This window comes from Eretmochelys imbricata, chromosome 6, assembly GCF_965152235.1.
Source record: "Eretmochelys imbricata isolate rEreImb1 chromosome 6, rEreImb1.hap1, whole genome shotgun sequence".
NCBI lineage: Eukaryota > Metazoa > Chordata > Testudines > Cheloniidae > Eretmochelys > Eretmochelys imbricata.
This window is the reverse complement of record NC_135577.1, coordinates 10658502-10672734: the sequence shown is the minus strand read 5'-3', so window position 1 is coordinate 10672734 and position 14233 is coordinate 10658502. Positions and strand designations below refer to the sequence as shown.

General features: G+C 52.2%; 1 protein-coding gene across 1 annotated transcript; it reads left to right on the top strand.

Moving 5' to 3' along the window:
- The first annotated feature begins 1946 nt into the window (after nucleotides 1-1946).
- Nucleotides 1947-13993, top strand: SERPING1 (serpin family G member 1). Its single transcript, XM_077819815.1, has 8 exons — nucleotides 1947-1998; nucleotides 3464-3548; nucleotides 7172-7624; nucleotides 8846-8983; nucleotides 9711-9914; nucleotides 10282-10424; nucleotides 12095-12314; nucleotides 13011-13993. The coding sequence occupies exons 1-8, from the start codon at nucleotides 1954-1956 to the stop codon at nucleotides 13259-13261; spliced, it is 1539 nt and encodes a 512-aa protein (XP_077675941.1). The 5' UTR covers nucleotides 1947-1953; the 3' UTR covers nucleotides 13262-13993.
- Nucleotides 13994-14233: the final 240 nt, after the last annotated feature.

Below are 14233 nucleotides of genomic sequence, written 5' to 3'. Positions count from 1 at the left end.
TTCTTATACTAATGTAGTTTATTCCTCTTCCTGCACAGGAATAGCTATCCCCGTGTAAGCACCTTTATCCCAGTGTATAATGGTATAAGCACCTTCACAGAGTGGATATAAACTGTATATACCGATATAACTCCATCCACTCCTTTAACTATCCAGGATGGCTAACCCACTGCAGCTTTTGTGTCTAGATAAAGCCTGAGTCCTTACTGCACTCGTGTGTGCTTTCATGCTGTTCTTACATTGTTGAACTGTTTTCCCCCCTGTAAGCTCCAGAGGCTGTCACAATGGCCCTGTTTTCAGAAAGGAGGGTCATCAAAATCAGGGCATTTCCATTAGGGTCAAAGTAGCAGGTGCACAAGGAGAGGCCCAGAGACAGGATCCAGCCTCAGATTAGGAATTGGGCCCCTTGCACAGAAATACTCATAAGTGGCTGTGGCTTGCTGACCTAACCAGAAAAATGGAGCTCTGATCCCAGCAGCAACAAACAGGGACAGTAAACAAGGACAGGAGTTTTACGCCATCAGTTACTGTCCAGGGGCATAGCCTCTGGAGATGGGACCCCAGCAGGGCTCTGGGACAATTTGTATAATGGGGGTGCTGAGACTCATTGAACCAAACTGCAAACCCTGTATATGATTGAAACCACTTCAAGCCAGTACCTTTGGCCTCCGGTTGGCGCCCCAGGGAGCTATAGTCATGGGGGGGCCAAGGTCCTGGTTTCCAGCTGGCACCTTTGACAGAGTTGGAGAATCCACCCGGTGCCTCCCCTGCGTCAGCTGCTGCCCACCCCTCTTCCCCCCGATTTACGGGAAATCACACCAGGAATCAATCATCCTTAATTTTTAACAGGCTGGGGCCAGAGCCAGCCAATGGCTGCATCCCCTCCACCCCATGCTCCACCCTCAACTGCTCTCTGTGCCCTGAGTGCTGGGCTCGGGTTTGGACACTGATCACTCTGGAACACAGGGAGCAGGTGGGGCTCTGGGTCTGGGGTCAGATATGAGGCAGACTGCAGCCCTTTTCCACCTCTGTCAGCCCTTCTTCTGTCTCTCTTCTGCATCTGGTGTCTCTTCCTCCTTCTCCCTGGCTCAGGCTCTCAGCCCCTGGCTTTCAGCGAGAGGGGTGGGTAGCTGCTGGGAGTGAACCTAGCATCCACACTGGCCATGTGATGAGAGATTGCGAAAGAGACAGAATGGGAAGACCCAGAGTCACACAGAGAGAGGGGGAGGCAGACAGACGTACGCACAGAAAGAGGTGCGTAGACAGACACAGGGACAAGTGGGGAGGATGGGAGACAGACAGACAGACACAGAAGGGTGAGAAAGACAGACTGAGAGAGTCACAGAGTGGGGAGACAGACACAGAAGGGATGGACAGACAGAAAAGCAAGGAGATGGGGGAACAAAAGACAAAGGGTGTGGAAGGACAGACAGGCAGGGAGATGAGGGGGACAGACAGTCAGAGGGGGAGGATGGACAGACAGACATAGAGATGTGGGGAACAGACAGGTCCTAAGATGAAGAAACAGATAGGCACAAAGGAATTAGACAGATAGACAGACACAGAGATGGGGGACATACAGACAGGCATAGAGAGAGTGGATGGACAGACTGAGGGAGTGGACAAACAGGTAGATATAGAGATTGGGGGGCAAACAGGCACAGAGGGGGTGAGCAGACAGACATGTGGAGATTGGGGGACAGAGAAACAGGACAGACAGACTGGCACAGAGGCGGTGGCCAGACAGACAGAAGCCGAGGGAGTGCAATGGAAAGGGCATTGGGTAGAGCAGGCTGAGGAGGGGGCACTGTGCTTCACTGGGGTGGGGGTGCACCTGGGGGTCCCAGCCTGCCCCAGCCAAGCCCAGCACTGTGGGCAGCTGGGCCAGGAGAGGGCAAAGGTGGGAAGGGTTTTCACTGACTTCTGGGCATTGCTTTGGCAGGATTCGTTGCCATGAAGAGCTGGCTGATCCTAGTGTGGCTGGTGACTTTCGCAGGCGTGAGTCCATCCTCCGTGCTGGGGGGGCCTTGTCCTTCCTGGGGAGGGGGGAGTTTAACCCATTGAGTGCTGGAGATGAATGCTCCAAGGACCCTAGGGCTGGAGATACAGAGGTGCTGAGCACCAGGGACAAGCACTGATGTCAGTGGCAGCTGTGGGTGACCCACAGCCCTGAAAATCAGCTCCCGAGTGGAGAGTCAGTGCCTCTCGAGTGGGCAGAGCTGGGCCCCCAAACAGTGGAAGTAGCCAGAACCAGGGACTGATCTGAATCATGGGGTGCCACCACGTGCACCTGCTTTGCCTGGGTCGTAGGGTAGGGCTCAGGCCAGGAAGCCCATAGCAGAGCCCGGCACCAGCTCCATTGCCTGAAATCCCACTCTTCAGACTGCAGGGCCAGAGCCAGTGGGCACAGCATAGCATGCTGGGTCTTTGCTCAACTCTGCCCCAATCCTGGCACATACTGGAGCCACCTGGGGGTTGCTCTGAGCTATGCCAACTGGTAAGTGCCCATCTGGGTATGGTCAGCGCTCTGGATGTGGAGGATGTTTGGTTGATTAAACCTGCAAAACAATTGGCAAAAACAACCATTTTCTTTCATTTTTGCCTATATTTTTCTGCAAAACCTTTTGGGTTTTTATTAACAAAAACCGGAAAATAAATTCCATGTTTGGCCACCAAAACTACTTTTCCCCAAATTTGGGGGTTCAAGGCACTGGAAAACCAAAAATTTTCACCTGCTTCGGCAAAAATTTGGGGGTTCATGGAAAATTTTCCAACTGAGATGTTACTTGTTTTCATTGCTGAAAACTGTAACATTTTCTGAAATTTCATTTATTTCAGCAAAAAACCTAAAACTGGAAAAATGATGGGTTTTAGTGACTGAAAATGTTTTGGTTTCTGATAACTGGAAAGCAAAAAACTTTAGCCAGTTGGACAGAAATATTTGCTTTCACTGAACATTTTCACCTAAGCCCTGAAATTTTTCTGTTTTTGGAGACTGAAAAAATGGGTTTTTAACTGAGCCATGTCATCCAAAAATGGAGATTCCCCCCGTCCCTGAAATGCCATTTTTATTAAAAAGCCATTTTTTGTTGAAAAAACATTTTGCACAAAGAATATTTACCAGAGTGGTGTGCTCTGGCCACACCCACTGCCCCAGAGCTCCACCTTCCGGAAACTCCACCTTCTGGGAACTTCCCCTCTTCTGCCTCCTGAAAACTCCTCCTCCAAGGAACTTCCCTGTAGCTCCACCCATTGGGGATTTCCCCACTCAGCTGAATCTCCAGCTGGGGAGATTCAGGAAGTTCCTGAGGGGCAAGGGACAGTGAATCGCCCCTTAGTTGGTACCAGATCCAATTCCCCTTGATGCTGCCCTGCGTGTTGGTGCCCAGGAGCCCATCACACGCCTTGGATTTCACTTATCTGATGGATCCTTCTCCTTTCCCCTATGGTGTTGGCACAGCAGGATTGGCTGGATGGCGCAGAAGGGGACAAACAGCACTCTGCTTCCAAGTTCCCCTTACAAGCTACTGGCCATGACTCCACAGGAGGTGAGGAAGCCAACAATGGGACCCACCTTCTGTTCCATCCCTGCCAAGAGGACGGGGGGAGGCTCAGTGGTTTGAGCATTGGCCTGCTAAACCCAGGGTTGTGAGTTCAATCCTTGAGGGGGCCATTTAGGGATCGGGGGCAAAAATTGGGGATTGGTCCCGCTTTGAGCAGGGGGTTGGACTAGATGACCTCCTGAGGTCCCTTCCAACCCTGTTATTCTATGATTCTATGTGATTTGGCAGGAAGAAGCTCTGCAGACCCGGGAAGGGAGTAGAGGATGGGGGAGAGATGGAGGGGCAGGAGATCTAGGAGGGGTCAGGGAAAGAGGAGTCTGCAGGTTGCAGAGCTGCCTCCAGTGTGACAGAGAGAGAAGGGGAGGCCGATTGTGCTACTGGCATGTGTGGCCCAGGAGGGGTCCCTGAGAGATATGTACCACCATGCTGGGCAAGGGGCAGCGGGGGGGAGGTGCACATGTGATGGCAATCCCCCCGGCACCCACCACAGGGGAGGCGAGGGGGCTTGCTGGATCTGAGAGGGGCCCTAGGAGCATGTGCAGTGACGGTGGTGCAACGTGAGTGTGGGGTGGGGTGGAAGAGGGGGGCTCTGCCCCTGGAGCTCCCTGCTGCCAGCTGGGAGAGGGCTGGGAGGAGTCCTTCTCTCCTGCCTCCTTAACCCCTGTCCCGCCCCCAGCCAGAGCCCTCACTCCCCACACCCCAACCCTCTGCCTCAGCCCTGAGCCCCTCCCAACCTCCCCAGCCCCACCCCATAGCCCTCATCCCTGCACCCCAACCCTCTGCCTCAGCCCCTCCCACACCCCAAAACCTTCATTACTAGCCTCACCCCAGAGCCCTCACATTTTTACATTATTTAAAAAAATGTACAGTAACTCCTCACTTAACATTATAGTTATATTCCTGAAAAATGCTACTTGAAGCTAAACAATGTTAAGCGAATCCAATTTCCCCAGAAGAATTAATGTAAATACGGGGGTTCGGTTCCAGTGAATTTTTTTTTCCAGACAAAAGACTATATATATATATAGACACACAGCATAAGTTTTAAACAAACAAATACTGTACACAGCAATGATGATTGTGAAGCTTGGTTGAGGAGGTGAAGTCAGGGAGTGGGATATTTCCCAGGGGATGCCTTACTGCTAAATGATGAATTAGCACTCAGCTGAGCCCTCAGGGGTTAACACATTGTTGTTAATGTAGCCTCACACTCTACAAGACAGCACGAATGGAGGGAGGGGAGACAGCATGGCAGAGAGAGACAGAGACACACAACCTGTGTGTGTGTGAGAGAGATAGAGACGTGCATTCCCCTTTAAGTACGCTGACCCCACTCTAAGTCCATTGCCATTTTAAGAAAAAAGAAAAGGAGTACTTGTGGCACCTTAGAGACTAACCAATTTATTTGAGCATGAGCTTTCGTGAGCTACAGCTCACTTCATCGGATGCATACCGTGGAAACTGCAGCAGACATTATATACACACAGAGATCATGAAACAATACCTCCTCCCACCCCACTGTCCTGCTGGTAATAGCTTATCTAAAGTGATCACTCTCCTTACAATGTGTATGATAATCAAGTTGGGCCATTTCCAGCACAAATCCAGGTTTTCTCACACACGCACCCCACACACACACAAACCCACTGTCCTGCTGGTAATAGCTTAGATCTGCAAGTTGAGACCGCAGCTGCTGCCAGCATCCTGAGCCCTGTCGTGTCTGCCCTGACTCCCCCCCCGCCCGCCGCTCTGTGGATGGGGTAAAGGAACAGGGGGCAGGAGCGGGGGGGACACACCATGACATTAGCACCCCTCTTCCCACCCCATGCACAGCAAGCAGGAGGCTACTGGGAGCAGCTCCAAGGCAGAGGGCAGGAGCAGCACAGGGCAGTGGGGAGAGGGACAGCTGAACTTCCTAGCAATTGCTAGCCTGCTGCCGCACAGGGAACTCAGTGGAGCTGCCGGTCCACCCTGGTTCCAAGCCCCCTCCAGCTAGCGCCAACAGGCTGCTCTTCCTGCAAGCAGTGGCTAAAGCAGGCGGCTGCCAAGCAACGTTATAAGGGAGCATTGCGCAACTTTAAATGAGCATGTTCCCGAATTCAGAGGTTCTCAAACTGTGGGCCGCGAGCTCCGTTCAGGTGGTCCATGGATAGTTCCTTCTAAGGTGCACACCTGGGCGACCGCACATGAAACAATGAAGGGCACCCACCTAATTAGTGGAGCTGTGCAGGCCTGGCTCCACTAATTAAGTGCCTGGACGCTGGAGAAAATGCACTTGTAAGGTCAGGTGGTGGTCTTGGGGGAACTAAGGGGTAGGTGGGAGAGGGCAGTCGTGTGACAAAAGGGGGTGGGGGGAATTGGTGTCGTGAGGGGCTGCGGCGGCCAGAGAAAGAGGCGACTTTCCCCAGCTCCAGGGCTGCGTCTGCCGGGGAGAGACAGCCCTCCTTCCCAGCCCCAGCTCAGGGGCTGCTGCGGTAGGGGAGAGAGGGTACATCCATCTCATTAGAAAGGTTAAGACTACTGTGTGACAAAGCGGGACTGTTCTTAATGTTTCCTCTGAATATTGGGGGGGTGCCTCAGTTTCCCCTATGCAGTTCTTAAGTATCTAGGTGGTGGGATAAGTGTGTATGATTGTTGCAGAGCCCTAGAGAGCAGGTGTGTGCAGGGGTCTGGACACAGAGAATGGCCGACACCCTGTTTCCTGGCAACTGATGGCCTGGCCCTTCCCCCCTGCAAGGTGAGAGCTAAAGGTGTTGGAGAACAAAGGAATCAGGTGACCTCCTGGCCCGGGAAAGGGACAAAGCCCAGAGGAGGAGGGGTTGGAGAGAGTTTCAGTTTGGGGCTGGCTGGGGACATAGAGTGAAGTGCAGATGGGGTTGTCTGGCTCACTGCCCCCCCAAAATGGACCCAGCTGAGGGGTCCTGTTCTCTGCACCTACAAGCTCTGTTTTAGATCATGTTCCTGTCGTCTAATAAACCTTCTGTTTTACTGGCTGGCTAAGAGTCATGTCTGACTGCAAAGTTGGGGTGCAGGACCCTCTGGCTTCCCCAGGAGCCCGCCTGGGCAGACTCGCTGTGGGAAGCACACGGAGGTGCAGAGGATGCTGAATGCTCCCAGGTCAGACCCAGGAAGGTGGAAGTTGTGTGAGCTGTGTGTCCTGAAGACAGTCTGTTCACAGAAAGGAGACTTCCTCAGAATCCTGACTGGCTTCGTAGGGAGCAGTTCCAGAGCATCGCCTGGGGGCTCCGTGACATACTGATATTAAAATATGAGTTGGTGCTTTTATGTGTAGAACAAAAAAATGTTAAGGGTTTTTTATCCAAAGCGCTTTACAATAGTCAGCTAACGGTACAAACAACATTTGGAAAGATCATTAAGTGGTCCACCAAGACCCTCAACAATTTTCAAATGGTCCGCGAAAAAAAAAGTTTGAGAACCACTGCTCTAATTGATGAGCAATGTAACAACAAAACAACGTTAACCAGGACGACTTTAAGTGAGGAGTTACTGTATATTGGCTTACAAGGCAGGTGTTGTGGGCAGTGGGGGGGTGGGACTGTTCTGGGCCCCACCAAAAATTATGCAAACCTGTCTCTCCTGTGTACCAGAGATCCAGAATACCACAGAGCTGGGCAAGGAGCTAGATGAGCCACACAACAAACCAGACAACGAGCCAGTCAAGGAGCCAGCCAAGAAGCTAGACAAGGAATCAGTCGAGGAGCTAGCCAAGGGGCTAGATAAGAAGCTGTCCGAGAAGCAGACCAACGGGCTAGACAAGGAGCCAGCCAAGGAGCTAGAAAAGGAGCCAGCCAAGGAGCCCACTGCTGCACCGACCACTGAAGCCACTACAGCACCCATCACAACACCTCAGCGGTGCCCACCCAGTGACCCCTGGGGAACCTGTGGGGACGACTCCAAGGAGGAGAGCCCCAGGGTTGCAACGGCGCTGACTGATTTTGCACTTAAGTTCTATTCGAAATTGGCCGAGGTGGAAGGCACTGGTTCCAACGTGGTCTTCTCGCCCTTCAGCGTGGCCCTGGCGCTCTCGCACCTCTTGCTGGGTAAGGGCAGTGCACACATACACAGCAGTTGCACACACAGTCAACGCACACGCAGATGCAGCTGTCTCACACACACACACCTGTCACACATACACCCATCACGCATATCCACAGCTGTCACACACACACACCTGTCACACATACACCCATCACATATACTCAGAGTTGTCACACACACACCTGTCACACATACACCTATCATTCATACCCACACCTGTTGCACACACACCAGCCACACATACACATACCACATGTACCCACAGCTGTCACACACACACACCTGTTACACATATACCCAGCCTTCACACACACACACGTCACACATACACCCATAACACCCACAGCTGTCTCACACAAACACACACACATGCATCATACATATACCTCTCACGCATACCTACAGGTATCTCACACACACCTGTCACACATACACCCATCGTGCATACCCACATCCATCACACACACGCACACACACACACCCCTGTCACATATACACCCATCACACAGTCACCAGACATGTCCACACAAACATCACAGGACCAAACAGCCATCATGCATGCACACACTACCATAGCATGCACAACCATTGTTCACACAGCCATTGCATGCGCAGACACAACCATTTCACACACGCACAACCACTGTGTACGTGCACACACACAACCGTTACACAAATCCAGTCAGCACACACAGAGCCATCTGACACATACACACACAATCATTGCACACACAAAACCACCACACACACAGAGCTGGTCACACAACTATTGCACACACATTCAAACTCACAAACACAGCCATCGCTCACATCCACCGCTCTCTCACAAACACCCATTACACATACCCCTTCACTCACCCCCCACAATCCCCCATACTCACTCCCATTTTGACAGGGCCATGCCCAGCTCTGCCTCCCTCAGGGATGGTGCACTGAGAGCCTTCTCCCATTGGCCATGGGCCAAAGCAACACTGCTGGGTGGCTGGGATGGGATGGTGTTACCAATGGTACTGGGAGCCCCTGCTGAGAAGGGGAGGCCCGGCCAACCAAGGAAACCCCAGAGACCAAGCTATCCCATGGGGATGAGTCTCCAGCCCAGCTCCCAGTGCTACCCACACATGGAATTGTCTGAGGCCAGTCCCCCTGCAGGAGTGGTTTTTGCCCCTTTCCCCAGCCCTGTCAATCTTCATCCTCCCATCTGAGAACTTGTTCTTCTCATGCAGGGGCCCGGGGCGAAACCAAAGAACGGCTGGAGTCCATCCTCTCCTACCCCTCAGATCTCGTCTGTGTCCACACTCCTCTGCAGCGGCTCCTCAAATCCCAGGCCTTGATCTCGGCCTCAAAGTTCTTCCTCCGCCAAGGTGAGTGGGTGTGAGGGCTTCACATCGGCACTCAGGTCAGCAGAGAAATGCCAGTGCTTTGCTTTTCCCTCTGAGGATCTCAAAGCACATTCCAACTCCCGCTCTCCAGCATGCCTTCAGGGAAGGAGGTATTGTCATGGCAGGGGTCCCAAGGCAGTACTGTTGCAGAGAGCCTCACAAGCTCTTTTTTTTTTTTTTTAAGCCTGCGAGCAAGTGTTCAGGCTTTGGAGACATGCTGTGTTGCTGTTAGTTTTGTAATGCAGTTTCTTTTTGGGAGGAGCTGTTACAAACAGCAGAAGGCTTTGCTCTCTGCCTTCATGTCTGTAACTAGAGTCAATTCTGGTGACAGACTTGCTTCCTGGGAAGTGGGCATTGGAGTCTGGACTGGGATCTATGAAAGGGGATTAGCCTGAATGCTCTTTGTGACCACCCCATTCCAGGACAGGTGGAGATGGTGTAAATAAACAAGTTATCCCCTTGCGATTTCCCCTACAGGGCCCCGACATCTAAAGCTGCTCAGCAGAGAGGTGATCTTACAGATGGGGAAACTGAGGCACTGGAAGGGGCAAGGGGTTGTATAACTTCCTATGGTCAGGAAGAGGGTTTGCGATGTTGTTAGGGGAGTGAGGGGAGGTTGGTGTTGCCCAGGTGGCAGAGGGGAGTTTGAGGGCTTCACAGGGCAGCAATGGCATTCGGTTCCTCATCCCCTTGCCTTCCCGGCTTGCAGGCCTGCCCCTGAACGAAGCCTTCCTCAACCAGTCGCTGCGCTTCTACAACAGCCGGCCCCAGGAGCTCAGTGGCAACAAGACCCAGGACTTGCAACTCATCAACAAGTGGGTGAGAGACGTGACCAAGAACAAGATCAAGAGGCTGCTGAAGGAGCTGGAGCCTGACGTCCAGCTGGTGCTGCTCAACGCTGTCTATTTCCAATGTAAGGGAGGGGGGCATTGCACTGTGCCATGCCCAGGACCTGCTCCCCTGCCCCCCTACATCCCCTCCAGAAACCCAGGTCCCTTGGACGCTTCCCCCCTCCCCCCTCAATATCCGAGTCTCCAGGGACAGGCTCCCTCTGCCACTCCTGATAGACCCACCCCTGTGATACTTGCACCCACTGAGACCTGTCCCCTGAGATATCCGAGCCCCCAGGGAGCCCACCTGGAGCTCCCTGCCACAAGGGACTCCTCCAGGCTGCTCATCCCCTCAAGCCCCCTGCCCTCGAGGGACTCCTCTGGGATACCCCTTGTGGCATGCACTGAGGGTGCTCCCTGGCTACATCTCCCTGTCCTTTTGCCCTCAAGCCAAATGGAAGACGACCTTTAAAGTGAAGAACACAGTGAATGAGACATTCTACCGCCCGGGCCAGGCCCCAATCAGGGTGCCCATGATGACCAGCAAGAAGTACCCACTGGCATTCTTCAATGACCCCAGCTTGCAGGCCAAGGTGAGCCCCCACAGGTGATCTGTGCGACACCCCTCTCCTCTTGGCCCCTGCCTTGCCTACCTTCCAATGGCAACTCCATTTTCCCCTCCTTCTCCCTTCCACTTTCTCCTTCTTGTTTTCCATCCCATCATACCTCCTCCATAATGTCACTTAGTGATGTCCCCTGTGCCCCCTTCTCCACACTCCTCTCCCCTCCCTACCTCCCATCTCATCTGAGTGAAGCCAGCTTCTCAGAATAGCAGGCTCAAGGTGCAGGTGGGGTGTGGGGATCTCAAGCTGAGGACTCTCAACTCATGGCATCCAATATCCATGGCTGCACAGAGCGTGGATCCAGTAATTGCCCGGGAAGCTTTTTCTCCAGCACAGCATTGGTTCTACATGAAAGACACCCAGATATTCTGGTGCTGGGTGCTGGGATAAGACCCTAAGAGAGATGGTCAGCATTGACAACTGCAAGCCCTTATTGTCCCACATTACCAACTGACCCTAGCATTATTTGCTGAGCTGGTCACAAAACACCAAGATTTTTTGTGGGAAAAGTCCAAAAACGTTTGTTTCCTTCATGATTTCCAGGCAACACATATTTCAGAGATTTTTTGGGTGGGGGGAGAGGTGGTTGGTTTGTTTGGCCGTGACTTTTTTAAACGAGAAACTAACACATTTCAATTTGTCAGCAAATCAATTTTTTTGTTAGAAAGCAAATCAGTTGTTAGCAGGGAAAACACTGAGTTTAGTGCTCTAAAACCACTGTGTTTTGTTTCGAAAGAAAATTGATTTCTGGCAAGAATTTTTTTTTTTAATTGGTTTTCTTTAAGAATTTTTTTTGTCCTTTCTAGTGGTTTTTGGGTAGAAAGTAAACATGGGTTTGGTAAGAGCAACAATCTAGTGCTTTTTGGTTAAAAAAATCAGTTTTCTGTTAAAAAGGAAATCCGTTTTTTATGGGGTGAAAATTTTCAGTAAAAAACCAAATTGGTCTTTTGTTTGAACAAAACAGGATTTGGTTAAAAAAACAGGTTTACATAAAGAAGAAAAGTGTTCTTTGGTTTCAAACACATTTTTTAATTTGATTTTGGCAAAAAATATTTGTTTTCAGTTTTTTTTAAAAAGTCAGTGAGCAACATTTCTGGCTTTTGAAACCTGAAGCCATTTAATGGAAAATATTCATTTTCCACTGTTTTGTCCCAAAATATGTTTGGTGGGAAGTTTTGGAGGAAATGTGGTTGAAAAAAAATGGTTTGATGAAAAAGTGTCACTCGGCCCTAATTGCCCAGGCGTGGGAGTGGACAGGATGAAGAACGGGAAGGGGGCGGGACTTGGGGACACAAAAGCATGTGGGAGAAATGGATGCTGTCCCAGGGATGGGGAGTGGGGCAGCAAAGGCACCATGTACCCATTCCCTGGCTCGCAGGGGTTGCAGTTGGTGGAGCAGGGTAGGTGTAGGCCCAAAGGGCCTGATCCCCAGCTGACCAAGACTGCAATCAGTGACATGCTGCTTGTTCACGCCCGCAGGTGTCTTGGAGGTCCCATTGAAAGGACTCCAGGAATAGGGGGATAGGGTGATGGGGGCCCAGCTGTGGCACAGGAAGGGATGGACGGGAGAAGGGGACGTTTGATCGGGGCTGAGGACAGGCCCTCAGCACAGAGAGGCCTTTGTGTCATCTTCCCCCAAGGTTGGCCGGCTGCAGCTGTCCCACAACATGAGCCTCATAGTCATCGTGCCCCAGCATGTGTCCCAGATGCTCGCTGAGGTAGAGCGGAAGCTGACCAAAGAGACCTTCACTGCAGTGATGAAGAAGCTGATGGACTCCCCCTTCAAATCCACTGTGGTGAGCCTGCCCAAGTTGAAGCTGGACAGCTCCCACAACCTCATGGACATCTTGGGGGAGATGGGTAAGGATGGTGCTGAACGGGTGGTGGATGGCGGCAGCGGGGGCTGGGCTGGGGGGTACTAGGGGTGGGAGGGGAAGAGGCAAGAGAGCCCACTCCCCTGCTGGGCAGGAAGGGACATCAGAGCAGGGGTGTTGTGACATCACTTCCTGGAGGGGAATGGATGAGCAATTATGTCATTTCTTGAGGGCTGGAGTCAGACCACTGCTTCTGAGGGACCCATTCCCATGGCTAATCCACCACACCAGTGTCTACTGGGTCTGTGAGACCAGTGGACAGACCATGGACCGACCCTACAGCTCCCTGGTTCTGAGTGACCCATTTCCTTGATTGATCTATCCCATGTCTGATGGATATGTGACACTGCTGGATGGATCATGGACGCCTGGTTTCGAGTGATCCATCTCCATGGCCAATCCAACACACCAATGTCTATTGGCTCCATTTGACTTTTGGACACATCACAGGCTCCCTTGGTTTTGAATGACCCATTCCCATAGCTGATCAGTCCCATGTCTCTTGGTCCCATGAGGCCACTGGATGTATCATGGGCTCCCCTGGTTCAGAGTGGTCCATCTCCATGGCTGATCTCTGGCTCTGGTCTCTACCCGGGGTGAGGGTGGGGTCTCCAGGACTGGGACAGACTCCTGGGGACTGAGGTGTGGCTTCTACATCCTCCCGTCTCTGCCTGTTCTCCAGACTACGGCATTTTCTATGACTCCAACCTGTGCGGCATCTCAGAGGCAGAGGATCTGTTGGTGACAAGCGCCCAGCAGCGGGCCATGCTGGAGCTGAATGAGGAAGGGGTGGAGGCCGTGGCTGCCACGGCCTTTTCGGTGGCCCGCACCGCCTGGGTTTTCGATGTGCAGCAGCCCTTCTTCTTCGTGCTGTGGAATGACAACCACAGCTTCCCCATGTTCATGGGCCACGTCAACGACCCCAGAGTCTGACCCAACCCCCTCCATGCCCAGTTCCACTTGCATGGTATGCTCTGGTGCCACAGGCACTGAACAGTGTTGCTTGGCTGTGACGCTTTGGTGGGGGGGGTATCTGTCTGTCTGTCTGTCTCTCTTTCTCCCTCCGTACATAACCATCCATGCCTCCCCATGCACTCCGTTCTACCTCGCTATCAATCCCACACACAGCATCTATCAAGGGACTGACCTGGGAGACAGTGTAGCCTAGTGGTTAGCACAGTGGACTGGGACTCACAGAGACCTAGGTTCTACTGCTAGGCGACCTTGGTCAAGGGACGGTCTAGCTCTATGCCTCAGTTTCCCCATCCACAAAATGGGGATAATGATCCTGAACTGCTTTGTAAAACACTTTGAGATCTGCTGATGGAAAGGACTGTAGATGAGCTAGGGATTATTATTATCTATCCATGCATCCCCAATACGTAGCCTCTATCTAGCTATCTCCCAATACACCCCATTCATCACCACAGTCTGTTCTCTCTGGATTTTCCTTCCATCTCCCTCTCTCTTCTCCCCTCATCCCCTTTGTTCCTCCCTCTCCCCACTTGACTGTCTTTAGCCTGTGACCATCCCAGGCTCAGACCTTCTGAAATGTACAGGGAAGAGCTGATCTGTGGGGGGTCCCTTTTCCCCACTCCCTTGACTCTGTCCCCCTCACAGCAGCCGCTGCCTCTTTCAGCAGTAAATAAAGTCTGAAAACTTTGGCTTCCTGGCGTCTCCTTCCCACCTCCCAGAGAGCCTGCAGCCAGAAGGGCTGCGTGAGGGCAAACGCTATGGAGTGGAGGGGGTGAGGCTAATTTCACTGGTCCGGTTAACTCCCTGGGTGGTAAATGTAGGGGCACAAGGGTAAATAATGCCTTGAGGGGTCATTATCCAGATCTACTTACTCCCCACGCAAGTTGTTGTCACATTGAATTCCCCTGGAAGGACCTGGCTCAAGGATTT